General features: G+C 45.4%; 1 protein-coding gene across 1 annotated transcript in view; it reads left to right on the forward strand.

The window, feature by feature from the left end:
* Nucleotides 1-1,335: 1,335 nt before the first annotated feature.
* Nucleotides 1,336-27,860, forward strand: part of MAP4K2 (mitogen-activated protein kinase kinase kinase kinase 2) — a 63,862-nt gene continuing 37,337 nt past the window's right edge. The window contains exons 1-7 of the mRNA XM_087705322.1: nt 1,336-1,521; nt 15,607-15,664; nt 17,016-17,106; nt 18,296-18,360; nt 22,337-22,392; nt 26,966-27,013; nt 27,117-27,159. Coding sequence (XP_087561448.1) covers nt 1,426-1,521; nt 15,607-15,664; nt 17,016-17,106; nt 18,296-18,360; nt 22,337-22,392; nt 26,966-27,013; nt 27,117-27,159 — 457 coding nt within the window. The 5' untranslated portion in view covers nt 1,336-1,425. The remainder of the gene's footprint in view (nt 1,522-15,606; nt 15,665-17,015; nt 17,107-18,295; nt 18,361-22,336; nt 22,393-26,965; nt 27,014-27,116; nt 27,160-27,860) is intronic.

Raw genomic sequence — 27,860 nt, forward strand, 5'->3', positions numbered from 1 at the left:
TCCGGATTTTGGGTTTACAGTGAAAAAACCCACCAAACTTGGATTTTGGATTTGTTAACTAGACAGGCACATTGAGTACAAGCTGTTGCGTAAGAACAAAACAGTTGTGGTTTGTAATGTTCTCTTCTACTCTGCTAAAGAGAGGCGGAAGTTGGCGCCTTTTTTTCTTTCCTTTTCTCCCTTTACACTAGATTTCTTTTTCCCTTCCTTCCTCTGCTTCTTAGTTTTCCACTATTTTTATTTTATTTTATTTTTCTTTGCATTTTGAAAAAAACAATAAAATCAGATAGATAGACGGATAGATGATAATAGATAATAGATTAGAGATAGAGAGATAGACAAATAGAAAAAGACAGATAAGAGAATAGATAGGTAGCTCAGTAGGTGATAGATAGATGATGGATGGATGGATGGTTGGATGGATAGATATAAATAAGGGATGGATAGATGATAGATATAAAAGAGGGAGATAGATGATTAGATATAGATAGAAAATAGGTAATATAGATGGAACATAGAAAATAGATGATAAGATAGATATAAATAAGAGGAGATGGATGGATGATAGATATGAGAGGGAGGTGGATGATGGAAGATAGAAAACAGATGATTAGATAGAAAATAGATAAGATAGATGTAAATAAGAGGAGATGGATGGATAGATGATAATAAGGGAGATGGATGATAGAAGATAGAAAATTGATTAGATATAAATAAGAGGAGATGGATGGATAGATAGATGATAGATATAAGAGAGGGAGATGGATGATAGAATTTTAAAAAATAGATGATTAGATAGAAGATAGAAAATAGATAAGATAGATATAAATAAGAGGAGATGGATAGATGATAGATATTTAGATAGCAAACTAGATGAGATAGTTAGAAAAAGAAAGAAAAAGGAAATAAGATGACTAGATATAGATAAATAGATGAAAGATAGAAAGAAAAAAACAGACTACATAAACAGAAGGACAAATAGAAAGATAGATGATAGACGAAAGAAAAATAGAGAGGGAGAGAGAGAAGTGGCTTGTGGGGTTATTGGCTTCATGGAAGGTGGGCTCCCTTGAGGTCATCAGTGGGGGAGTCCCCTGTAACAGGCGCGCGCTCTTCCTCCGCAGCGGAGCGCTCTGCACGCGCCCAGGGGGCCTCTTCCCCGCCCGTGCAGAGCCCGCCTCCCTCTCTCCGTCGCGTTTGCCGGCCGTCCTCTTTCCTGCGGCGGAGGCAGAGAGCCCGGGCGGGCTTTGCAAGGCGGGGCTTTTGGGGCTCCACCTCGGCTTCCTTCCTGCTGGCTCGGCCGTCTCTGCGGCTCCTCTCCGCCCCGGAGGCGGCGCCTTTCCCCCCCCGCACTCCACCCCGCCTCGGCCGCTGCTGGCCCCGGCTGCGCCGTCCGGCCCTGGCTGGGCGAGCGGGGGGACGACCATGAGCGCCTTGCGGGATGTCTCGCTGCAGGACCCGCGGCTGCGCTACGAGCTCATCCAGCGCATCGGCTCGGGCACTTACGGCGACGTTTACAAGGTGCGCAAAAGACGGCGCGCCCAGGGCGCACGGCCGGCTTTTTTGGAGAGGGTCCCTCCCCCCGGGGCGCGCTTGGGGAGCCGTCCTGGCTGGGGTGGGAGGGTCTCCAGGAGGGAGGAGTGGGGAGGGGAGAGAGCAAGGGGAGGGGGTTTCTAATGGGGGGTCCCGCTGATTGGCAGCCCCCCCCTTATTTTCTTCCAGCCCCCTCCCAAAACCTTGGCCAACTTCTCCAAAGCGCGCTTTTGGAGACGCGCAATGGGGAGCGTGGATGGGAACGCTGCGGGGCTCCCCCCCCCATCTCCCCCGATCCAGGGGTGTGGATCGGACTGGGGAAGGGGTGCAGAAGGGGGAGGGAGAAGCAGGAAATTGTGGCCGGGGTTCCAGGGCTGGTCTCCCCGGGGCGTGTCCGTGTCTCTCTCATTTATTTTGCACCGGGAGCTTCTTTTTTGGGGTAAAAGTTTTATTTATTTTTTTCCTTTTGAAACAAAACATTTCATCCTTCATAAATCAGTGTGTCGTCTGCGTACAATTGTTGTGTGTGTCATAATAGTTCTAGCTTACCACCAAATTCTTTAGTTGCATATTCTTATTTGAACCTTACAGCCGCACGGATCTCCTGTTACAGCATTTCTCTTCCTAAATTATTTAATCCTATTTACTTTTGATCCATATTCATTGACTAGCCAATGACAAACCCCCATCTAGGATAATAATCGGAGGCTTCCTTTCCTTTAATTGCTAGTGTTGATCTGCTGCACATTTCTTCTGCACAATCTAATATTTTCTAAATCACGTTTTCGTCTTTAGGGGTTTCGTCGTCGTCCCAGTGTTGTGCAAATACAATTCTAGCCGCAATTATTGCATGAATAATCCAAATGTATATTCTCTTTACTATATTTCCCTGGTAAGCTTTTTTTCCCCCCCTGAAGCGTTGGCCCGAGGTGGAGGGCGCCTTTTGGAGAAGGCGAGGCGAGGGAATGGTGAGGCGAGGGGGTGGGCAGGCTTGGCTGGTTGGCTGGCTGACTGGTTGCTTCCCCTGCCAAGGTCGGGCTCTATGGGGCAGGCTGGCTTTGCTACAAGTGTAGGCAGGGCGGGCGGGCGGGATCTCCCCTCCCTTTTCGCTCCGCTTTCCTGGAGTGACCGAATGACCACAATGCGCTCATTTGTCCGAGTTTGCCAGGGGGTTTGGCACGCACGGATCTTGCGGTGCTGAGGGTTAGGAAAGAGGGAAGGAGAGGAAAGAAAAGGAAGGAAGGCAGGAAGAGCAGAGACAGAGAGAAAAAAGGAAGGAAGGAAAGAAAGAAAGGAGGAGGAGAAAGGTTAGGAGGGAGGAAGGAAGAGAAAAAAAGCAAGAGAGAGTGAAAGTAAGAAAGAAAAAGAAGAATCAGGGAGGAAGGAGGGAGGAAGAGAAAAAAGCAAGAGAGACGGAAAGAAAGAGAAGGCCAGGAAGGTTGGGAAGGAGGAAGGAAGAAGGAAAAAAGCAAGAGAGGGAGAGATAGAAAGAGGAAAAAAAAGAAAAGGGAGGGAAGAGGAGAAAAAAGTGATAGAGGGAAAGAAAGAAAAGACGGTTGGGAAGGAAGGAGGAAGAAAAAGAAAAGAGGAGAAAAGTTAGGAGGGAGAACGGAAGAAAGAGAAAAAATCAAGAGAGGAAGAGAAAGGAAGAAAAAGAAGAGGAAGGGTGAAGGAGAGAAAAAAGAGGAGAAAAAGAAGAGGAAGGTTAAGAAGGAGGAAGAAAGGAAGAAAAAAAGCAAGTGAGGGTGTGAAAGCAAGAAAGAGAAAAAGAAGAGGAGGAAGGGTCAGAGGGAGGAAGGAAGAGAAAAAAGAAAGGAAAGGAAGAAAAAGAAAGAAAGAAGGGGAGGAAGGTTGGGGGGAGGAAGAAAGAAAAAGAAAGAAAGGAAGGAAGAATTTTTTGGGGAAAGAGCCTTGCAAATTAAAATTGCTGACTTGGCAGAGGTTTTGGAAAGGTTGGGGAGGAAGGACTATGGGGCTGTTTTAAGAAGAAAGAGCTCAAGGGAGATAAAGAGAGGGTCCTTGGCAATGTTTTTGCACCCATCATCGGTTTCTTGCCCCCTGTTTGGGGTCCTCCTGAAACCTTGGGGGTCCTGGGAGGAAGGCAGCTACTAAACAGGGATTACTTTGCTGGAAGCTTATCTGATTTCTAGGTTTTTTTTGACGCCGCAGGCCAGAATTTCTCAAAACCTCAACAACTTGAAAATAGACCTGGACTTCAACTCCCAGAATTCCCTAGCCAGCTTTGCTTTGAATTCTGGGAGTTGAAGTCCAGGCACCTTAAAAGTTGCTGAGATTGAGAAATATTGTTGCACACTAACAGGTCTCTTACTACAGTTGTTGTTGTCAGTTGCAAAGTCATAGCTGACCCATCGTGATCCCATGGACAATGTTCCTCCAGGCCTTCTTGTCCTCTACCATCCTCTGGACTCCATTTAAGCTCAGGCCGACTGCTTCGGTGTCTCCATCCAGCCCCCTCCTTCTCTGCTGTCCCCTTCTTCTTCTTTTGCCCTCCATCGTTCCCAGCATGAGGCTCTTCTCCAGGGAGTCCTTCTTCCTTCTCATCAGTTGGTCAAAGCCTTTGAGTTTCCTCTTCAGGATCTGGCCTTCTAGAGAGCAGTCAGGGTGGATCTCCTCTAGGACTGACCGGTTGGATGGCCTTGCAGTCTAAGGGACTCAATGCAGGAGTCTTCTCCAGCCCCAGAGTTCAAAGGCCTCCATTCTTCAGCCTTCCTTGTGGTCCAACCTTCACAGCCACCCGTTGCAACTGGGGAAACCATCGCCTTGACTAGAGGCACTTTTGATTGGCAGGGTGATGTCTCTGCTTTTTAGGATGCTGCCTAGATTTGCCATCGCTTTCCTCCCCAGGAGCAAGCCTCTTTTAATCTCCTACTACAGTAATTACTTGCTATTTCATAGGTGGGAAATCTACCTATGCTTGCCGATTTGAAAGCCTGGACCCAAAGAAAATATGAATGGGGATCCAAGTGTCCAGATTGATGGATAACCCTGTTAACACAGGACTATAATATTATTTTTTAAATTTATAGGCTGCCCGACTCCCAGAGTGGTTTATAGAAAGTATGAATTCTTGGTGGCCAGGCATGTTTTGAGATCCTTGATAGTGGGATATTTATAGATTTACTGGATTTTATTTAATACCAACCCCGCCAATAGTGATAAGGTAAGCAAAAGAGTATAAAATGAGAGGAAACTCCACTCCCTACTGGCCCGGATGATATTACCTCGATTGGTAATGAAACGTCTATATGAAAGCACCCAAGTTCAGAGAGGACCAAGGACAGAACAGTTAAGAGATAAAAATGACAAGTCGGATTTGTTTTATACTGAATGGTGAAATGCAGGTGGTCCTCGACTTACAACCATAACTCAGCCCAAAATTTCTGATGCTAAGTGAGACACCTGGAAGCGAATTTGACCCTCATTTTGCAACGGTTCTTCTCACCGTTGTTAAGCGAATCCAGGTTGTTACATCAGGGACGCCGTTGTTAAGTGAGTCTGGCTTCCCTGTCGACTTTGTTTGTCAGATGGTTGCAAAAGAGAGGATCACATGGGTTATTTTTGAAACTTTGCAACTTAAGATGGGTGGACTTCAATTCCCAGAATTCAGCTGCCTGGAAGTCCACCCTTCTTAAAGTATGTTTACTGGAGAATTCTGGGAGTTGAAGTCCAACCATCTTAAAGTTATCAGGGTTGAGAAACACCGATCCAATGTTTTGATATAAATAATTGTGCGACAAATCAAGGCAGGTCTATGGGTCTTCACTGCCCATTTCATCATCCAAGTGATAATATTTATTTGAGCATACCCGTTGATCGAACTAGCTTCTTCCTGGCTTGTTACATCACATCCAGAGTGGAAAAGGATTTCTTGATTAAAATAGATCCTATAAAACAATGTTTTCCAATCTTGTAAGCACTTTACAAGATTGTAAGGGACGTGGTGGCTCAGGGGCTAAGATGCTGAGCTTGTCGATCAGAAAGGTTGGAAGTTTGGCAGTTCGAATCCCAAGCACCCCATAACGGAGTGAGCTCCCGTTCCTTGTCCCAGCTTCTGCCAACCTAGCAGTTCGAAAGCACGTAAAAAATGCAAGTAGAAAAATAGGAACCACCTTTGGTGGGAAGGGAACAGCGTTCCGTGCGCCTTTGGCGTTGAGTCACGCCGGTCACATGACCACGGAGACGTCTTCGGACAGCGCTGGCTCTTTGGCTTTGAAACGGAGATGAGCACCACCCCCTAGAGCCGGGAACGACCAGCACATAGGTGCGAGGGGAACCTTTACCTTTAAGCACCTATAAGATGCGTGGACTTCAACTCCCAGAATTCTCCACTTAGCACGGCTGGCTGAGGACCTCTGGGAGGTGAAGTCCACACATCTTAAAAACTGCTATTGAAATAATCCTGTCCAATTGGCGTCTTGCAGTTATGCTGGGGCCTCGTTGCTTACAATTTCTAACCCAGCATGATCATCTTTACGCTGGTAGAAGAGCCTTGACTGGGAGACTTGGGAAAATTAGGCCATTTTGCCCCAAAATGCATCTTTGAATGAATCATTCAAGTTCCTAGTCCTCAATATTCCCCCCTCTCCCCATACTTGCCTTGAATTTGATTTAGCCTGTTGAGGCCAGAGGGAAGATGTAGAAGAACAAAAATATTACAAAACATGAGTGGTTTTTGGAACGGATTCTGTATCCACTGAAGGCTGAACAGCTGTTGTGAAGCTCCCGTATGTTGTTTTCTCACAATTAAGTGTGCATGTGGTTGTGTGTCATCCTTAGAAGCCTGGGAGGTGCCCTTAGCTTCATTAATGCCAGTAGTCATAATAACGATAATCCTATTTTCTGATGCTTCCTGCGTTTCTCTTTATGTTCGGCCTTATTGTCTGGCTGGTAAAATTGAATTTTGTCCCCCTCCAGGGCGGGTTTTATTATCCTTGACTTACAGCAGTTCATTTAGAGACTGCCCCAGGTTACGACGACACTGGGAAAAAAGTGACTTACCACCGTTTCTCGTACAGTCGTTGCAGCATCCCCCAGGGCAGTATGGCACGCGTGGTCCTCTCTGTGGGCACGGGCACCGTTGCCAACTGGTCTTTGTGGGTGCTGGAGCGTCAGAAAAAGGCCTGAAAACGGCCAAAGAAACACCCAAAACAGAGGCTGTTTTCTGGGCTGTTTTCAGGCTGTTTTGGGGGCGTTTTTCCAGCTGGTTTTTGAGCTGGTTTTTGAGCCCTGAAAATGGCCCGAAATGGGTCTGAAAATGGCTTGAAAAGTGACCCCAAACCATCCTGTCGGGTTCTTTTCAGGCTGTTTTTGGACTGTTTTTCGGGCCAAAAACAGTCGGAAAAATGACCCCTTTTCCGTGCTGAGAAGTTTGCCATCATGGCCCTAGGGTCACGAAAACCCCGATTCAGTCGCTTGAATTGAACTGCCTCATATTTACGATGGACACTCTGGGTGGCAGCAACCGAACCACGGTTAGCGCAGCCCAGCCTGGCTAGCGAAACCCAGGAGGCTTCTTCTGGAACCAGGATAGCAATTGCTGAGCCTTAATGTGGAAGATACACACTCTTCCCACCCTGATTTGTGACACCGTTTTGCTACCACCAGGGAGGGGCGGATCTCAGCTCTTTTCTGCATATCAAAAGAGAATAAAACAGCCCCCCCCTCCACGCCTTTCCCTGGACTTCCCCAACCTCCCCCCCCCCCCCGTGGGACTTCAAAATGAATCAGGGGGGGGGGCTCCTTTTCTTTAGATTCTGGCTGATGCCCGCTGCGCCGACATTATTCCGAAAGCAGCGTGGCATTTCCTGAAATTCTTAATTCCAGAATAGCTATGGGCTGATCAGCTGGCAGCCAGGATAGCTATTTTCAGCTCGGGAATGGATAGGATGGGTTGGGGCGGAGGGACGGGTCTTTCTCCCGTGGCGGGTGGAATAACGTGGCATCTGATAAGAGGAAAAGAAAGAAACTTGTAACGGTTTCATATAGTGACGGTTGGAAGTTGCAACAGCACTGGAAAAGCGACGCGGCCATTTTTCATCCCTGTGGTCAAAATCCAGGCGCAGAGACACATTCAGACAAATTTTGTCCTAGTTCCTTAACTTCACAGATTAAGAGAGTTGGGAGGGACCATGTAGGTCATCTAGTCCAACCCCCTGCCCAAGCAGGAGACCCGACACCATTTCTGACAGAGGGCAGTCCAGTCTCTTCTTGGAAGCCTCCAGAGATATGCTCCCACAACTTCCGAAGACAACGTCTGTTCCATGGGTTGATTGCTTAGATACTACAGGTTTACAGATTATCAGAGTTGGAAGAGACCTTGTAGGTCATCTAGTCCAACCCTCCACCCAAGCAGGAGACCCTACACCATTTCTGACAGATGGCAGTCCAGTCTCTTCTTGAAAGCTTCCATGATGAAGCCACAACTTACAAATGCAACTTCTGTTCCATGGGTTGATTGTTCTCCCTGTCAGGAAATTCCTCCTTATTTCCAGGTTGAATCTCTCTTTGGTCAGTTTCCATCCATTGTTCCTTCTCTGGCTTCAGGGAGCCTTGTAAAATAGCTTGACCCCCTTCCTCCTCTTTGTGGCAGCCCCTCAAATATTGGAAGATGCTCTCCTGTCTCCCCTGGTCCTTCTCTTCATTAATCTAGACATATTTAGCTCCTTCAACTGTTCATCAGACAATTTAGCCTCCAGATCTTTGCTCATCTGTCAGAGGAGAGTCACTTAAATAATGAGCCAGCAGTTGCCAAAAAAGCCAACGCAATCCTAGGCTGCATTAACAGAGGGACAGAATCAAGATCATGCGACGTGTTAATGTCCCTTTATAAAGCCTTAGTAAAACCACACTTGGAATACTGCATCCAGTTTTGGTTGCTACCATATAAAAAAAAGATGTTGAGACTCTGGAAAGAGTGCAGAGAAGAGCAACCAGGATGATTAGGGGACTGGAGGCCCAAAACATACGATGAATGGTTGCAGGAACTGGGCATGGCTAGTTTAGGGAAGAGAAGGACCAGGGGTGGCATGATAGCAGCCTTCCAATATTTGAGGGGCTGCCCCAAAGAAGAAGGGGTCTCCCTAATGCAATCCGTCTCGAATGGTATGACTGTTGTGTGTTTTTAAATTATGTATTGTTATGTTTCGTTTTTTTATTTTTTGTCTGTACCCCCCCCTTCCCTGATTTGATTTGTTAGCCGCCCTGAGTCCCCTTCGGGGGAAAAGGGCGGCATATAAGTATAATAAAATGAAATGAAATGAAAATGAAATCCTAGGTTGCATTAACAGGGGGATACAATGAAGATCAAGGGAGGTACTAATAACACTCTATAAAGCCTTAGTAAGGCCACACCTGGAATCCTGCATCCAGTTTTGATCACCACACTGTAAAAAGATGTTGAGACTCTAGAAAGAGGGCAGAGAAGAGCAACAGAGATGATGAGGGGACCGGAGGCTAAAACATACGATGAACGGTTGCAGGAACTGGGCATGGCTAGTTTAATGAAAAGAAGGACCAGGGGAGAGAGGAAAGCATCTTCCAATATTTGAGGGGCTGCCACAGAGAGGAGTTAGGGGGTCAAGCTATTCTCCAAAGCCCCTGAAGGCCAGACAAGGAATAATGGATGGAAACTGACCAAGGAGAGATTCAACCTGGAAATAAGGAGGAATTTCCTGACAGGGAGAACAATCAACCCATGGAACAGAAGTTGCCTTTGGAAGTTGTGGGAGCTTCACCACTGAAAGCTTTCAAGAAGAGTCTGGGCTGCCATCTGTCCGAAAAGGTGTAGAGTGTCCTGCTTGGGCCGGGGGTTGGACTAGATGACCTATAAGATCTCTTCCAACTCTGTTAATCTGTTAACCCTGCACCATTCCAGACAGATTTTCTGGTTTTATTGCTCCCCTCTGGGAGAGGAGTTTTCAAAGTATTTCTAGCCGGACTTCCAGATTCTGTAATAGCTTGCTGGCTGAGGAATCCTGGGAGTTGAAGTCCACAAGTCTTAAAGTTGCCAAGGTTGGAGACCCCTGCCTTATGCCACCCATCTGGTAAAAGTCACAATATTCCTTTTTCTCGCCCTGTACATGAATACATCCAAACTAGACTCTGTTGTTTCTCCGTGTCATATACATATATGTGGGTACATGCATAATTTTGTATTTGTTTATTGATTTTGCCATGTTTATGTCGTGTAATGTTGGAACTGGGGACCCTTTGAGAGCTGTATGCAGCGAAATCTCAATTTTAACGTGTGCCGCTTAGTGTACCTTCAAAGCGGCAATGCAGGTTATTCTAAGATAGTTATCCAATCTCTTCTTAAAAGCCGCCAATGATGGAGCATCCATGACATCTGGAACAGAGTCAATTATCCCCATTGTTAAGGAAGTTTCTCCTTAGTTCTAGGTTGCTTCTCTCCTTGGTTAGTTTCCATCCATTGTTGCTTCTGGTGTTTTGGGAAATAGGCTGATCCAATTTCAGACAGTCTCTTCTTGAAAACTTCTAATATTGGAGCATCCACAAGCTGTTCCACTGGTTAATTGTTCTCACTATCAGGAAGTTTCCACTTAATTCCAGTTTTCTTCTCTCCTCGATTTGGTTTCCATCCATCGCTTCTTGTCTTGCCTCCTGGTACTTTAGGGAATTGTTGTTGTTAGTTGCAAAGTCGTGTCCGACCCATCTTTGACCACGTTCCTCCAGGCCTTCTGTCCTCTCCCATCTTCTGGAGTCCATTGAAGCTCAGGCCGACTGCTTCAATGCCTCCATCCAGCCACCTCCTTCTCTGCCGTCCCCTTCTTCTTCGTTTGTCCTCCATCATTCCCAGCATGAGGCTCTTCTCCATGGAGTCCTTCTTTCTTCTCATCAGGTGGCCAAAGCCTTTGAGTTTCCTCTTCAGGATCTGGCCTTCTAAAGAGCAGCCAGGTTGGATCTCCTCTAGGACTGACCGGTTGGATGGCCTTGCAGTCCAAGGGACTCAGGTGATAGATAGGCAGGCAGGCAGATAAACAGATAGATAGGTAGGTAGGTAGAAGTCGTCTTCTTCTTCTTCTTCTTCTTCTTCTTCTTCTTCTTCTTCTTCTTCTTCTTCTTCTTCTTCTCCTTCTCCTTCTCCTTCTCCTTCTCCTTCTCCTTCTCCTTCTCCTTCTCCTTCTCCTTCTCCTTCTCCTTCTCCTTCTCCTTCTCCTTCTCCTTCTTCTTCTTCTTCTTCTTCTTCTTCTTCTTCTTCTTCTGCCCTCCATCGTTCCCAGCATCAGGCTCTTCTCCAGGGAGTCTTTCTTCCTTCTCATCAGGTGGCCAAAGCCTTTGAGTTTCCTCTTCAGGATCCGGCCTTCTAAAGAGCAGTCAGGGTGGATCTCCTCTAGGACTGACCGGTTGGATGGCCTTGCAGTCCAAGGGACTCAATGCAGGAGTCTTCTCCAGCACCAGAGTTCAAAGGCCTCCATTCTTCAGCCTTCCTTGTGGTCCAACCTTCACAGCCATCCGTTGCAACTGGGAAAACCAGAGCCTTGACTAGACGCACTTTTGATTGGCAGGGTGATGTCTCTGCTTTTTAGGATGCTGCCTAGATTTGCCATCGCTTTCCTCCCCAGGAGCAAGCCTCTCTTAATCTCCTACTACAGTAATTACTTGCTATTTCATAGGTGGGAAATCTACCTATGCTTGCCGATTTGAAAGCCTGGACCCAAAGAAAATATGAATGGGGATCCAAGTGTCCAGATTGATGGATAGCCCTGTTAACACAGGACTATTTTTTTATATATATATATAAAAAAAAAGCACACACACACACACATATATATATATATATATATATATATATATATATATATATATATATATATATATATATATATATATATATATATATATTAGATTTTTACAACCCCTGGTAAGCCCCAATTATGGGAGGAAGCTAACTGCTTCCATCATCTGTCCTTCGGCTCGTCACAAGAGTCCATCACGACAGAAACCCAATATTTTTACTGTTGCCTTTGTTATATTTGTGTTTTTTTATTTGTGCTGATAAATAAGTCTCCCTTTATTTATTTATCAGCACAAATAAAAAACATATATATATATATATATCAAAAAGGCAACAGTAAAAAAATATTGGGTTTCTGTCTGGATGGTCTCTTGTGACGAGCCGAAGGACAGAGAATGGAAATAGTGATCTTCCTCCCATATTTGGGCATACAGGGGGTTGTAATATATCTATCTATCTATCTATCTATCTATCTATCTATCTATCTATCTATCTATCTATCTATCTATCTATCTATCTATCTATCTATATATATATATATATATATATATATATATAATTAATTTATAGGCTGCCCGACTCCCAGCCTCTTTTAATTCCTTGGCTGCCATCCCCATCTGCGGTGATCTTGGAGCCCAGGAAAATAAAACCTGCCACTCCCTCCATCTCTCCATTTCTTGGGTCAATTGGGTTGACCCAATTTCAGATAAGTGGCTGCCCAGTCTTTTCTGAAAAGCCTCCAACCGACGGAGCACCCAGCATTTCTGAAGGCCAACGTTTCCCCACGCTTCGCTCTCCTTCCTCGTTGGGTTGCATCACACAGATTCTTTGCAACCCCACATGGGCCCGTGTTCCTCACACCCTTTGTGGCGGTTGAGCTGGCTCAACAAGGAAGACAGGAAGTCACCCAATTGCTAAACAGAATGGCATCTGAAGAAGTGGAGCACATTGCCGGGTTGTTGGTGTTTTTTTGGCAAATCATGGCTTAACGCAGGGGTCGGCAAACTTAAACACTCCAAGAGCCATTTGGACCCGTTTCCCACAGAAAAGAAAACACCGGGAGCCACAAAGGTCCTAACCGGAAGCCCCCTGTTCAATTCTGGGGCCAATCGGTTCCCCCCACCATAGAGTCTCCTCCTAGCGCGGCGTACTTTTTCCTCTACCTGTCCTAACCGAAAGCCCTATCAATTGTGGAGACAACTGGAAACCCCTCCCCTTGCCATAGAGTCTTCTCCTGGCACACTGTGCTTCTCTCTACCCTCCTCCCCCATCCCCGGAAGCTCCTCTCAAAATTGTGGCACCGACCGATGACGGAGCCGCAGCAGAGGGAGAAGGAAAGAGCCACATGTGGCTCCGGAGCCGCAGTTTGCTGAGCCCTGGCTTAACGCAATGGGATTGCCAAAACCGGGGCGGGGGGCGACGTTGAATGGTCACTCAATGAATTGGTGTAAATTGAGGGCTAACCTCTTATTTATTGATCCATGCTGTAGCAATCTTATCTACAAAGGAAAGGGTCCATTATTTGTGCCAAATATAATCAAATGGACATTTCTAGTGACCTTTTTGTTTTGACCCCAAGAGGAAAGGATCCTGGCTGGGGGGGAGGGGGGATTGCAGTTTAACAGAGCTATCAGAGTTGGAAGGGACCTTGGAGGTCTTCTAGTCCAACCCCCCCCCCCCCCAAAGCAGGAGACCCGACACCATTTCTGACAGAGGGAAGTCCAGTCTCTTCTCGAAAGCTTCCAGGGATGAAGCTCCCACAACTTCTGCATAATAGAATAACAGAGTTGGAAGGGACCTTGGAAGTCATCTAGCCCAACCCCCTGCCCAAGCAGGAGACCCTACACCATTTCTGACAGATGGGCAGTCCAGTCTCTTCTTGAAAGCCTCCAGGGATGAAGCTCCCACAACTTCCGAAGGCAACTTCTGTTCCATGGGTTGATTGTTCTCACAGTCAGGAAATTCCTCCTTATTTCCAGGTTGAATCTCTCCTTGGTCAGTTTCCATCCATTCTTCCTTGTCTGGCCTTCAAAAGTGCTTTGGAAAATAGTTTGACCCTTTGATCTCTGTGGACATAGAAATACTTGTTTCTATGGATGGAATTTCTTGTGAGTTTTATCCAGTGGAACAGAGAGATTGGAGAGGTGCGTTTTGGCTGCACAATCATCAAAACATGTGCTTGTAAAGTGTCGATGACTCGGCTCATGTTTCTAACTGCCAAGGTTTTCTCCTGGTATCTGGAAATAATTTATGGGGCCATCTTATTTTCAAAGACTTTAAAAACAACCTAGGAAGTCCTCCAACTTAGGATTTAAATTTTGCAGCCCCCCAAACTTCTGTCACTAAGTGAAACATTTGTCCAGTGATTTTTCCCCATTTCGACGGCCTTTCTTGACACTGTTGTAAAGGGAATCTCTGTTGTTGTTAAGCGAGTAACATCGTTCTTAAGTGAATCTGGATTCCCCGTTGATTTTCCTTGTCGGAAGATCGCAGAAGGGAAATCACATGACACTGGGATGCGCCGACCGTCATTAATGTGGATCAGTTGCCAAGGGTCTGGATTTTGAGCCTTTGATCGTGAGGAGGCTGCAACGGTCGTAAGTGGTCACTTGGAGCGGTCGCTAAATGAATTGTTTGTAAGTCGAGTGCTACCTGTACACAAGTTGTATAAAGGTTGCTATTGAGCCTCCTGTATTTCAAAGTTATTTCTACGAATCCTTTCGGTATGGGGTCCAATGTCCACTTTTCCAGCTGTTTTTATTCATTTTGTTTCTGAATCATACTGGACTGTGGATGTTTTTATAGTTGCATTCTTGTATAATCGCTGAGATCCTATGGGATTGTTACAAGGAATGAATGGATGAATAAATGGATTTCCAACCCACATTAATTACGAATAACCTACATACCCAACATATCTTTCTCCTCCCATTCTCCCTCGCAGCAACAACCTTGTGAATTGGGTTGGACTGAGAGTGTGGCTGGCCTAAAGTCACCCAGCCAGCTTTCATGGCTAAGGCGGGACTAGAACTCACCATCTCCTGGTGATTGGTCCAAAGTCACCCATCCGGCCCTCATGGCTAAGGCGGGACTAGAACTCACCGTCTCCTTCTGATTGATCCAAGGTCACCCATCTGGCTTTCATGGTTAAGGCGGGACTAGAACTCACTGTCTCCTGGTGATTGGTCCAAGGTCACCCATCCGGCTTTCATGGCTAAGGCGGGACTAGAACTCACTGTCTCCTGGTGATTGGTCCAAGGTCACCCGTCCGGCTTTCATGGCTAAGGCGGGACTTGAACTCATTGTCTCCTTGTGATTGGTCCAAGGTCACCCATCCGGCTTTCATGGCTAATGCGGGACTAGAACTCACCGTCTCCTGGTGATTGGCCCAAAGTCATCCAGTTGAGTTTAATGCCTAAGGCAGGACTAGAACTCACCGTCTCCTGGTGATTGGCCCAAAGTTACCCATCCAGCTTTCATGGCTAAGGCGGGACTAGAACTCACTGTCTCCTGGTGATTGGTCCAAGGTCACCCATCCGGCTTTCATGGCTAAGGCGGGACTAGAACTCACTGTCTCCTGGTGATTGGTCCAAGGTCACCCATCCGGCTTTCATGGCTAAGGTGGGACTAGAACTCATTGTCTCCTGGTGATTGGTCCAAGGTCACCCATCCGGCTTTCATGGCTAAGGTGGGACTAGAACTCACTGTCTCCTGGTGATTGGTCCGGCTTTCATGGCTAAGGCGGGACTAGAACTCACTGTCTCCTGGTGATTGGTCCAAGGTCAACCATCTGGCTTTTGTGCTTAAGGCAGGACTAGAAGTCACCGTCTCCTGGTGATTGACCCAAAGTCAGCCGAATGAATGAACGAATGAACGAATAAATGAATGAACAAATGAATGAATGAACAAATGAATGAACAAATGAATGAACAAATGAATGAAGAACCTGCCAGGGGGTTCCGAGACTGGCCTCATCCTTTACAGGAAGCTAATTCTTTTGGGATGACTTCCGTGTTACTCGGGGTGGAAGAGTGATAGCAGAGCATATGATAAGGTAAAGTAAAGCTTTACTCCCTGTGGGTTCTACCCTATTGGTTGTGTCTGAGCTCAGGGGGCAGTGGTCATCTCCTTCTCTTAGGCCAAAGGGCAGATGGCAGGAGTGTGGAAAAGTTGGGGCAGAAATAAAAAAACCCACCAAGTGTTTCACTAAATCTCTTCTCCCACAGAAAAGCAAAGCACGGGGTTTTTTTTCCTGAATGTCCCGTCCCTTTCAATTATCACTCTGGTTTTCTCTGCAGGGGCGAGATACAGAAACAGGAGAACTGGCCGCCATTAAAATTGTGAAAATCGACCCAGGTAAGTGGCAATTCCAACTTTGTGTTCTAAACAGTCGGGGACTTCTTAGTACCACTCCAGGTTTAGCCGTTTGAGGTGGGCCAAGCTCAGGAAATGAAATGAAATAAAAAAGGAGAGATCCAACCAACTTCGTTTTTATTTTGTACATTGACAATAAAGGAGATAGATGATGATAGATAGATAGATAGATAGATAGATAGATAGATAGATAGATAGATAGATAGATATAGGGATAGATAGATAGATAGATAGATAGATAGATAGAGATATAAATAGCTAGATAGAGATAGCTAGATAGCTAGATATAACTAGATAGATAGAGATAGCTAGATATATATAGATAGATAGATAGATAGATAGATAGATAGATAGATAGATAGAGTGATAGAGATATAGATAGAGAGATATAGATAGATAGAGATATAGATAGATAGATAGAGACAGACAGACAGACAGACAGATAGATAGAGATATAGATAGATAGCTAGATATAGATAGACAGAGATATAAATAGCTAGATAGAGATAGATAGAGATAGATATAGATATAAATAGATAGAGATAGAGAGAGATAGAGAGTGATAGATGATAGATAGATAGATAGATATAGATATAAATAGATAGATAGAGATAGATAGAGATAGATAGAGATAGATAGAGATATAAATAGATAGATAGTTATAGATAGAGAGAGATAGAGATAGATAGATAGATGGATAGATAGATAGATAGATATAGATATAAATAGATAGATAGAGATAGAGATATAAATAGATAGATAGGTATAGATAGAGATAGGGAGTGATAGATGATAGATAGATAGATAGATAGATAGATAGATAGATAGATAGATAGATAGATATAGAGAGACAGACAGACGGACAGACAGAAATGGTATAGGGCCATGATGGGGAACCTATGGCAGTGCCCTCTCTGTGGGCATGCGCGCCAGCCAGCTGGACGTTGCGGAGTGCCAGAAAATGGCCTGAAAACAGCCAAAAACTAGGCAGTTTTCCAGCAGTTTTTGGGCCATTTTCCGGGCCGTTTTCAGTCCCAAAAACAGCCTGAAAAAGGCCCATAGAAGCAGGCATGCATGTGCTGACCAGCTGGTCTTCAGTGCTCCTACACATGCACAGACATGCACGCATGTTCTGGTTTGGGCCCTTGATGCTGAAAAGGTTCGCCATCCCTGGTGTAGAGTTTCCTGCTTGAGCCAGGGGTTGGGCTAGATGACCCTCCAAGGTCCCTCGAACGTAGGACCCTGCTGTTCTGTCAGGGGTGACCTAGTTTGAAAGCAGACCCTCCCAAGGCAAGAGGCTGACATGTTTTCTCCCTTGGATCTCCCATCGTAGGAGATGACATCGGATCCATTCAGCAAGAAATCACTACGCTCAGGGATTGTCGCCATCACAATGTTGTGATGTATTTTGGAAGCTACCTCAGGTAGAGAACTCCTCCTCTGGAACAACACAACGGGAACCTGTTTATTTATTTATTTTTATGTATTCTTTGGGTTTGTCAGACATGTATGAGATAAGAGATATAACTATAAACGTGGGCATGAATAAAGGAAATGGGTACAAATAAATGGGGACAGTAGGATAGGGACGGAAGGCAGGCTGCCTTTTAGGAATGGGGTGAGGTCCACGGTGGACAGTTTGAGGTTGAAGCTGTGGGGGGGGTTGAGGATGTAACAATGGAGTCAGGTAGAGCATTCCAGGCGTTGACCTCTCTGTTGGTGAAGTCGTATTTTCTGCAATCGAGTTTGGAGCGGTTTACCTTGAGTTTGTATCGATTGTTTGCCCGTGTGTTATTGTGGTTGATGCTGAAGAACTCGTTGACAGGTAAGATGTTGTAGCAGACAATTTTGTGTACTGTGCTTAAGTCCCCATCCAATATGCTTTAAGAAGGGTGGACTTCAACTCCCAGAATTCCCCATCCAGTATGCTTTAAGATGGCTGGAGGGAAGGAAGGAGAGAAGGAGAGAAGAAAGGAGGGAAGGAAGGAGGGAATGTAGGAGAGAAGGAAGGGGGGAAGGAAGGAGGAAAGGAAGGGGGAAAGGAAGGAGAGAAGGAGAAAAGAAAGGAGGGAAGGAAGGAAGGAGGGAAGGAAGGAGGGAAGGGGAAGGAGGGAGGGAAGGAAGGGGAGTAGGAGAGAAGAAACGGGGGAAGGAAAGAAGGAGGGAGGGAAGAAGAAGTAGGACCGTTGTAAGATAAGATGGCTCTATGGGATGTTAAAAAAGCAATCTTCAAGTATATTGTCAACAGTAGGAAAAATTGTTATAAATACATATTATTAATAACAGTTATGAGATCACATAATTGTGAATGTATACATGAAATTGATAAAAATTTTTAAAAAAAGATGGCTGGATTTTGACTCCCAGAATTCCCCAGCCAGCGTCCTTTAAGATGGGTGGACTTCAACTCCCAGAATTCCTCTGTCAGCATGGGAATTCTGGGAGTTGAAGTCCACACATCTTCAAGCCGCCAAGATTTAGAAAGATTGATTTGGGGATTGCATCTCACCCAGCCAGCAAAGCTTTTGCTTCCCCAAATAATTATGTATGTATGTAGATATATATATATACCCACTTCCCTGTTACACATTTCCTGTTATTTCCGGAGTTTAGGAATGATCGGCTGTGGATTTGCATGGAATACTGTGGAGGAGGATCCTTGCAGGAGATTTATCACAGTGAGTTTCTGCCTCTTGTTGGAGGGAGGGAGGGAGGAAAGTATTATTGGGTGTTCCTTTAGGATCCATTTCTAAGTGGATTATAGCTAACAACTTATTGTAGAGATGGTGGAGATGGTGTGGGCAGCTTACATTCCTACCTACATTCCAGCATAATTTGCAGGCTGAAACCTGCTATGTTAATCCCGAGGTGGCTGGCTTTTTCTGAAACTGTAATACTGGTAGTCCTCAACTTACGACCACAGTGTCAACTCTCCAAGCGTCCCTGGCTTGCTCTCAAGTTGTCATAGGCACCGGGGGGGGGGGGGGAAACTGATGGAGCAGCACAGTAGTTACAACCAGAAGCATATTCCACGCATACCTTTCTCAAGGCTGTATATGTTCTGACCGAGGCTTCCCAAGAGCATGAAACAAACTCCTTGTTGTCCCGATAAAAAACCCTTTTATTAATTGACAGTGAATTCTGCTACTTCACATCCAGCAAAGTCTTTCAAAGGAGGATTTACGGTCACAGACCTTCTCTGGCTTGGAGAGCTGCCAGGCTGAGATCTGCAAAACTTGGCCAGGAGTCTCGGAGAGTCACCAACCAATGAAACGAACTAATGGTCTCCTGCAAACTCCACTCCCCTTTCACTCCTCTTTTATTCCCTCTGGGAGGGGCCCTGAAGCAAACTCCTTGTCCCGACAAAAAACCAATTTATTAATTGACTGTGAATTCTGCTCATTCACCTCCAGCAAAGTCTTTCAAGGGAGGATTTACAGTCACAGACCTTATCTGGCTTGGGAGGATTTACAGTCACAGACATTATCTGGCTTGGAGAGCTGCCAGGCCGATATCTGCAAACCTTGGCCAGGAGTCTCGAAGAGTCACGAACCAATGGAGCGAACTAATGGTCTCCTGCAAACTCCCTTTCGCTCCTCTTTTCCAAAGCCCCAAACGGCAACGCAAAAAACAAGAAATGGAAACTAATCCAGGAGAGAAGCAAGCTGGAATTGAGGAGAAATTTCTTGACAGTGAGAATGATTAACCAGTGGGACTGCTTGCCACCAGAAGTGGTAAATGCTCCAACACTGGAAGTTTTTAAGAAGAGACTGAGCAACCATTTGTCTGAAGTGGTATAGGGTTTCCTGTCTAAGCAGGGGGTTGGACTAGAAGACCTCCAAGGTCCCTTCCAACTCTGTTGTTTTAAGTTCTAAATTCTAAGATATTATTTATTCCAGGGTGGTTTTGCTGTAAGAGCAGTGTAGCTCTCTCTCTCTCTCTCTCTCTGCCTCGTTTCAAATATTACTTTTTAATTAAATTTTTTTTTAGCAGATGAATTCTAGCTTGTGGATAGAACAGCTTTTGCATACAGATGTTGCTAGCTTTATCCCTTGAGTAAATCGCCAGCTTGCCTTGGGTGGGACCACATTCCTTTACCCAGCTGTTCTCTGGAAAGGTAGGGCTCTGGTTCCCATCATCCACAGCCTCCGGGCAGGCTGGAGGTCAACATGTTCTGTGTGGTAGAGGGGATTATGCCAATAACTAACTTGCATCCAAAATTCCTTTTTAAATGGAAAGCCAAGAATTTACACCTGAAAAATGCGTGGGTGTGATAAAGGAGATTTGTTTTTTTGCTTTGCTCTACGAATCCAAGTGTTTTACAGGCAGTCCTTGAGTTGCAACAGTTCATTTAGTGACTGTTTCACGTTACGGCGACGCTGAAAAAAAAAAGACAGTTTTTCATACTTACGACTCTTTTTTTATATTGAAAATTTTAAAAAGCTTTTACAAATATTTAGCTCCACTCCCCCCCGACTTCCCAGAGCAAATACAGGGTGTACATCTTTAACAATCATATTCTAAAAGAAACTTAGCATCATCTTTCATTTGTGCTTTAACTCCTCTTTTGTTAAGCAAACTGTAAACAAATTATGTCATTCCTTGCTTTTTCAGTCATAAGCTATCTGGAATTTCTTAGTCCCGTATTTATTTTGAATATAATCAATCCATCTTCTCCACTCCAGTTTATATTTCTCATCTGAATGATCCTTAAGATATGCTGATATTTTAGCCATCTCTGCTAAGTTTGTTACTTTTAATGTCCATTCTTGAATAGTAGGCAATTCTTCCTTCTTCCAGTATTGCGCCACCAACAGTCTCGCTTCCGTTGTATGACTCTTACAGCATCCCCAGCCTGTTCCCAGTGTGCGCATGCACAGAGTGGCCAGACGAAGGGAACGGCTAAGGAACAAGGGACAACTTGGGAGGAAGGCCACAGGTGGACGATGAATGGCCCCTCCCAGAGGAAATGAAAGAGGAGCGGCAGGGGAGTGGAGTTTGCAGGAGAGACCATTAGTTCGCTTCATTGGTTCATGACTCTCCGAGACTCCTGGCCAAGTTCTTCAGATATCGGCCTGGCAGCTCTCCAAGCCAGATAAGGTCTGTGACCGTAAATCCTCCCTCGAAAGACTTTGCTGGAGGTGAATGAGCAGAATTCACAGTCAATGAATAAAAGGGGTTTTTGTTGGGACAACAAGGAGTTTGCTTCATGCTCTTGGGAAGCCTTGGTCAGAACAGATGTATATTCTATAGGCCAGGTGTGTCCAGGCAGCGTCCGAGAATTGGGCACAACGGAAAGAAAACGGACATTGCAAATGGAAGATTAAATCCTTTGCCTTGGCCATCTATTTCCCTTCCCCCTCACAGCAAACCGAAAGAAACCTTGATCCAGCCTTGTCTACTTCTCTTTTGGAAAATTTTACTTCCCGTTTTTTTGATCTCGGTGCCTTGTGTGCCAGGAGGGGGTTCAAATTTGCAGCCGGGGGGTGGGGGAGTTAGAAAAGGAAGTAATGGCTGCATGGCGGAGAGGAGTAGAAACAGCGCGGTGTTGGCCCCCGTGCAGAATTTAAACCAAAGTGCCACTTGCACTGCGTCGAATTAATTAGCGTGGATTAAAGGTGATTAAGATGGGGCCTTCCTCCGTGAATTAATGCCCTCTTTGTTTCTGTGGGGGAAAGTTTTGCGGAGACTCTCGGAATTTTATCATGCGCAGTTTAATCCCAAAATATGGAAAGATGCAAACTTGCCTTTTGGGTGGTGAATGGCCAGTAGATGCCGAAACTCAAGATTAATAGTTATTAATAAAGGGATAGAATCAAGATCCACGTGAAGGGTTAATATCACTTTATAAGGCCTTGGTAAGAGCCGAGGTGGCGCAGTGGGTAGAGTGCAGCACTGCAGGCTACTTCAGCTGACTGTTATCTGCGGTTCGGCGGTTCAAATCTCACCAGGCTCAAGGTTGACTCAGCCTTTCATCCTTCCGAGGTGGGTAAAATGAGCACCCAGACTGTTGGGGGCGATATGCTGACTCTGTAAACCGCTTAGAGAGGGCTGAAAGCCCTATGAAGCGGTATATAAGTCTAACTGCTATTGCTATTGCCACACTTGGAATGCGGCATCCAGTTTTGGTCGCCACGATGTAAAAAAGGTGTTGAGACTCTGGAAAAAGTGCAGAGAAGAGCAACAAAGAGGATTAGTGGACGGGGGGGAGTTAAAACATACAAAGAACTGTTGCAGGAACTGGGTATGTCTCGTTTAATGAGCAGAAGGACTAGTGCGGACATAACAGCAGTCTTCCAATACTTGAGAGGCTCTTATAAAGATAAGGGGGTCATTTATTTTCCAAAGCACCAAAAGGCAGGACCAAGAAACAACAGATGGAAACTAACCAAGGAGAGAAGCAATCTGGAATTAAGGAGAAACTTCCTGGCAGTTAGAACGATTAACCGGTGGAGCTGCTTCCCACTAGAAGTTGTGGGATCTCCATCACTGGAGGCTTTCAAAAAGAGTCTGGGGAACCATTTGTCTGAAATGATAGAGGCTCTCCTGCTCGAGCAGGGGGTTGGACTAGAAGACCTCCGAGGTCCCTTCAAACTCTGTTATTCTAAGCTCTATGTTCTAAGATAATTCTGTTTTTTTCTCTCTTTTTTTCAGGTACGGGGCCTCTATCCGAAAAACAGATTGCCTATGTCTGCAGAGAAACCCTCCAGGTGAGTGTGTAGGTGGGGTCACTTTTGCTGCCCGGGAAAAATATACAATATTGAGTTCCGGGACTGATATATAGGTAGTCCTCACCTTACGTCCATTTATTTAGGGATTGAAGTTACGACAGCACTGGGAAAAGTGACCGGTCCAGTTTGTACATATATGACTGTTGGATCATCCCACTGCTTATAGAATAACTCCTTATAGAATAACCAGAGTTGGAAGGGACCTTGGAGGTCTTCTAGTCCAACCCCTTGCTCAGGCAGGAAACCCTACACCACTTCAGACAAATGGTTATCCAACATCTTCTTAAAAGCCTCCAGTATTGGAGCATTCAGAACTGTTGTGGCCTGCAGATGGCCAGTGGAGCTGGCAGCAGAGTCGGACAGTGAAGAGGTTGGGGAGGAACATGGGCCAGTCCTGGGGATGAGGAAAGCTCAGACGAGGGTCTGCGTCGGAGGCAGAGAGGGAGCTAAACAGCAGTGAGGCAGAGGAACAGCTGGAGCCTGTTTCCAGTGTGCGAATGCGCAGAGCAGCCAGAAGACAAGAACAGCTCAGAAAGCAGGGTTGACTTGGGAGTAAAGCCACACCTTGGAGGTGATTGGCCCCTCCCAGAGGAGACAAAAGAGGAGCGAATGGGGAGGGGGCTTTTGCAGGAAACAATCCGTCCCTTCGGTCGTTTCAAGAGCAGAAAGTTCTGTTTGTGACTATAAGAGACTCTGTGCCAAGGGTTGCCTTGCCCTGCATTTGGAAACTAGTTATCTGGTGAGATAAGGTTCGTGTGGATAAACATTCCTCGGAAAGACTGTTTGCCAAGCCTTGCTGGCTGGGAATGAAAGGAATTCACAGTCGTGTAAATAAAACAGGTTTTGCAAGGACCAAGATTCTGCTTCTTGCTTTTTAAGGACGCCTGGGTCAGAACAACAACTTGTGGAGGCAAGTTGTTCCACTGATTAATTGTTCTCACTGTCAGGAAATTCCTCCTTAGTTCTAAGTTGATTCTCTCCTGGATTAGTTTCCACCCATTGCTTCTCGTCCTGCCCTCAGGTGCTTTTGAGAATAGCTTGACTCCCTCTTCTTTGGGGCAACCCCTGAGATATTGGAAGGCTGCTATCAAGTCTCCCTTAGTCGTTCTTTTCATTAAACTAGACATACCCAGTTCCAGCAATGGTCACATTATCAAAATTCGGCTGTTTGGCATCGGATTCATATATATGACAATTGCTGTACTCCGGGGTCTCCTGTTCCCTTTTGGTGACCGAGGTGGCGCAGTGGTTAGGGTGCAGTACTGCAGGCCACTTCAGCTGACTGTTATCTGCAGTTCAGCGGTTCTAATCTCACCGGCTCAAGGTTGACTCAGCCTTCCATCCTTCCGAGGTGGGTGAAATGAGGACCCGGATTGTTGTTGGGGGCGATATGCTGACTCTGTAAACCGCTTAGAGAGGGCTGAAAGCCCTATGAAGCAGTATATAAGTCTAACTGCTATTGCTATTGCTATTGCTATTCTCACAAGGAGAGTAATTGGGGGAGCCAAGTTCCCTTAACAGCCGTGTCACTCACTCAACAACTGCAACTTTACAAATATGGCAAGCAAGGTCATAAAATGGGGCATTCCTCACTGAACAGCTGCCTTGCTTAGCAACAGAAATGTAGGGCTCCATTATGGTCGTAAGTCGGGAACTACACACAGTTGTAATTATAATTGCGAGGTGTTTTCCCGGTTTCCCAGTTGTGCGCACAATTTCCTGGTGGTCTCCCATCCTTTTCCTATCCAGTCTCCAGTCTTCTTGTGGGGGCCAGCTGTGTTCGTTGAGTTTTAAGAGGATGTTTTCGTGGCTGGGCTCAAAACAGCTGATGGGTTTCTCTTTCTGACCCTGTCAAATAGCAAAGGGATCTCAGCCCTGTGCACCTTGGAAAGGAAATTGTGTTGGTCCATTGTGTATCCTGTTTCTTTCCTGCCTTCCTGTAGCAGAGGCAGAGCTATGAGTACAGGGCTAAAATATGGGTTGTTGGCTCTGTGGGGTGTTTGTGCATTCAATCATGCGCACATACATGTTGGAGCCTGCAAGAAGCCGAATTGCGGTCTCCAAATTTGCCAAGTTTTAGGCTTATGGACTTCAACTCCCAGAATTCTGGCTGGGGCATTCTGAAAGTTCTTATTTATTTTAAAAAATTATTTTAGTTTAATACAAACAATCCGTCTTCCATTGAACAGTGTGTCGTCTGGGTATAAATGGCTTGTGCAATAACAATTAAAATTTGCACTCCTATTCATTATTTGTCTACTCTTAACTTAATATTAGGTGGCTCAATGGCTAAGATGCTGAGCTTGTCGATCAGAAAGGTTGGCAGTTCGGCGGTTCGAGTCCCTAGCGCTGCGTAACGGAGTGAGCTCCCGTGACTTGCCCCAGCTTCCGCCAACCTTAGCAGTTTGAAAGGACGTAAAAAAATGCATGTAGAAAAATAGGAACAATCTTTGGTGGGAAGGGAACAGCGTTTTGTGTGCCTTCGGCATTGAGTCATGCCGGCCACATGACCATGGAGACGTGATTTCTGGTTTGGAAGGAAATATAAATGGGGAGACACGTGATACAAGTATTCCTCAACTTACAACCATTTGTTTAGTGTTGATTGAAGTTTCAACAGCAGTGAAAAAAGTGACTTATGTCTGGTCCTCAAACTTATGACCATTGAAGCATTCCCCGCAGTCCCATAATCAAAATTCAGATTCTTGGCAAATGACTCATATTTATGACGATTGCAGTGCCCCAGGGTCACGCAATCCCCTTTTGCCAACAAAGTTGATGGGGAAGTCAGATTCACTTAACAACGATGTTACTAACTAAACAACAGCGGTGTTTGATTTAACAACTGTGGAAAGAAATGTCGTAGAATGGGGAAACTTAACAAATATCTCACTTAGCAACAGAAATTTTGGGCTCGTATGTAACTTGAGGACTATCTGTATGTAGATTTTTTAAAATTTCTTTTGAATCTTAACACTAACTTTATTTGTATTATAAATACAAATTGTATTAGAGGGGAAAATATATATCTGTTTCTCCATGCCAGAAATAATTCTACCAACTTTAATTACCTCTCCTTTTTTTCCTCCTTCCTCTGACCTAAATCTTCCAGATGTAGAATTGCTCTGGGCTCCTAAATCATTTTGATTTCTCCTTAGGATTGTTCTCTCCTCATTTTTCCACCTCAGCAAATTTCCTTCCTTTTGAGTTGCAGTAAATGAAACATGACACAACATAGATTGTCTGGCTGCATTGCAGAGGACTATAGAAGCAAAATATAGGGCAGTGTTTTTCCACCTGGGCAAACCTAGAATGGGTGGGCTTCAACTGCCATGATTCCTTTGTCAGCATGCTTTAAAATGGATAGACTTCAACTCCCAGAATTCCTCAGTCAGCATGCTTTAAGATGGATGGATTTGAACTCCCAGAATTCCCCAGTCAACATGCTTTAAGATGGAGGGATTTGAACTCCCAGAATTCCCCAGTCAACATGCTTTAAGATGGATGGATTTGAACTCCCAGAATCCCCCAGCCAGCATGTTTTAAGAGGGATGGACTTCAAGTACCAGAATCCCCCAGTCAACATGCTTTAAGATGGAGGGATTTGAACTCCCAGAATTCCCCAGTCAACATGCTTTAAGATGGATGGATTTGAACTCCCAGAATTCCCCAGTCAACATGCTTTAAGATGGAGGGATTTGAACTCCCAGAATCCCCCAGCCAGCATGCTTTAAGATGGAGGGACTTCAACTCCCAGAATCCCCCAGTCAACATGCTTTAAGATGGATGGATTTGAACTCCCAGAATTCCCCAGTCAACATGCTTTAAGATGGAGGGATTTGAACTCCCAGAATCCCCTAGCCAGCATGCTTTAAGATGGAGGGATTTGAACTCCCAGAATCCCCCAGCCAGCATGCTTTAAGATGGATGGATTTGAACTCCCAGAATTCCCCAGTCAACATGCTTTAAGATGGAGGGATTTGAACTCCCAGAATTCCCCAGTCAACATGCTTTAAGATGGAGGGATTTGAACTCCCAGAATTCCCCAGCCAGCATGTTTTAAGATGGAGGGATTTGAACTCCCAGAATTCCCCAGCCAGCATGTTTTAAGATGGATGGACTTCAACTCCCAGAATTTCCCAGTCAACATGCTTTAAGATGGAGGGATTTGAACTCCCAGAATTCCCCAGCCAGCATGCTTTAAGATGGAGGGACTTCAACTCCCAGAATTCCCCAGTCAACATGCTTTAAGATGAAGGGATTTGAACTCCCAGAATCCCCCAGCCAGCATGTTTTAAGATGGATGGACTTCAACTCCCAGAATTCCCCAGTCAACATGCTTTAAGGTGAGTTGACTTCAACTCCCATGCTGGCTGGGGAATTCTGGGAGTTGAAGTTCCCCTCTCTTAAAGTGAGAAATAGTCTCCGTAACCAATCAGGGTTCACCCAACAAACCATGATAAGTTAATCCATCATGCAAACCTGGTTGAGTCACCGTGTCTCTCTGACAAGCTGTCAGAATTGTTGACTTTTATCTCTGTTTCCCTTTTAGGGACTTCACCACTTGCACACCAAAGGGAAAATGCACCGAGATATTAAGGTGAGACAGAGTAGTTTTGGGGGGGCTCCGAGTGGGAGACGGGCAGAGTGTTCCCCAAAATGACTGCCAAACCTTTCTGAACTCTCTTTCTTCTCTCCTTCAGGGGGCCAACATCCTGCTGACGACCACCGGCGATGTCAAATTGGGTCAGTTCCTCCTCGGGGTTTCCCTTCCCGTTCAGCATCTGGGTTTGTCCGCAGAGCAGGTCAAAAAAAGTCAAGATGGTGGACGGGGCCTTGCAGTGGAAATCCCGCCGCTTTCTTAGCACGGATTGTTCATTAAAAGAGGGCGGGGCTTCCGGCTGCATGGCCGCGGCCACCATCTTGAATTTTTTGACACACCTTCCATCCAGGGGTGGTATTCCCTTACTTTCCCTACCAGTTCGGAAATGTGGGCGCGCAAATGTCAACGCATGTGCTCCGCCTTCCACGCATGAGCTTTGATCTCGCACGTGGCCCAACAGAGACGTCCGAGTTTGAGTTATCCTGGCTGGGATTGATGGTTGAGCCTACGGGAAGTCCTCGACTTAACACAGCCTTCTTTTAGTGACCATTCAAAGTTACAACCTTCCGACAGGCAAGGTCATTGGGGATTCACTTAACAACAGTTAAGAATAGAATTGGCAGGCCTGAGATCCACAAGAAAATATGGCTAAGGATAAGAATAGAATTAGAATAAAATAGAATTAGAATAGAGTAGAATTAGAATAGAGAAGAACAGAACAGGATAAGAATAGAATTGGAATAAAACAGAATTAGAATATAATATAATTAGCATAGAACTAGAATAAGAATAGAATTAGAATAAAATGGAATTAGAATATAGTAGAACAGAACAGAGTAGAATA

Source organism: Thamnophis sirtalis, unplaced genomic scaffold (genome assembly GCF_051295495.1).
Source record: "Thamnophis sirtalis isolate CommonGarterSnake01/CBP01778 unplaced genomic scaffold, rThaSir2_p1.2 scaffold_2, whole genome shotgun sequence".
Lineage (NCBI taxonomy): Eukaryota > Metazoa > Chordata > Lepidosauria > Squamata > Natricidae > Thamnophis > Thamnophis sirtalis.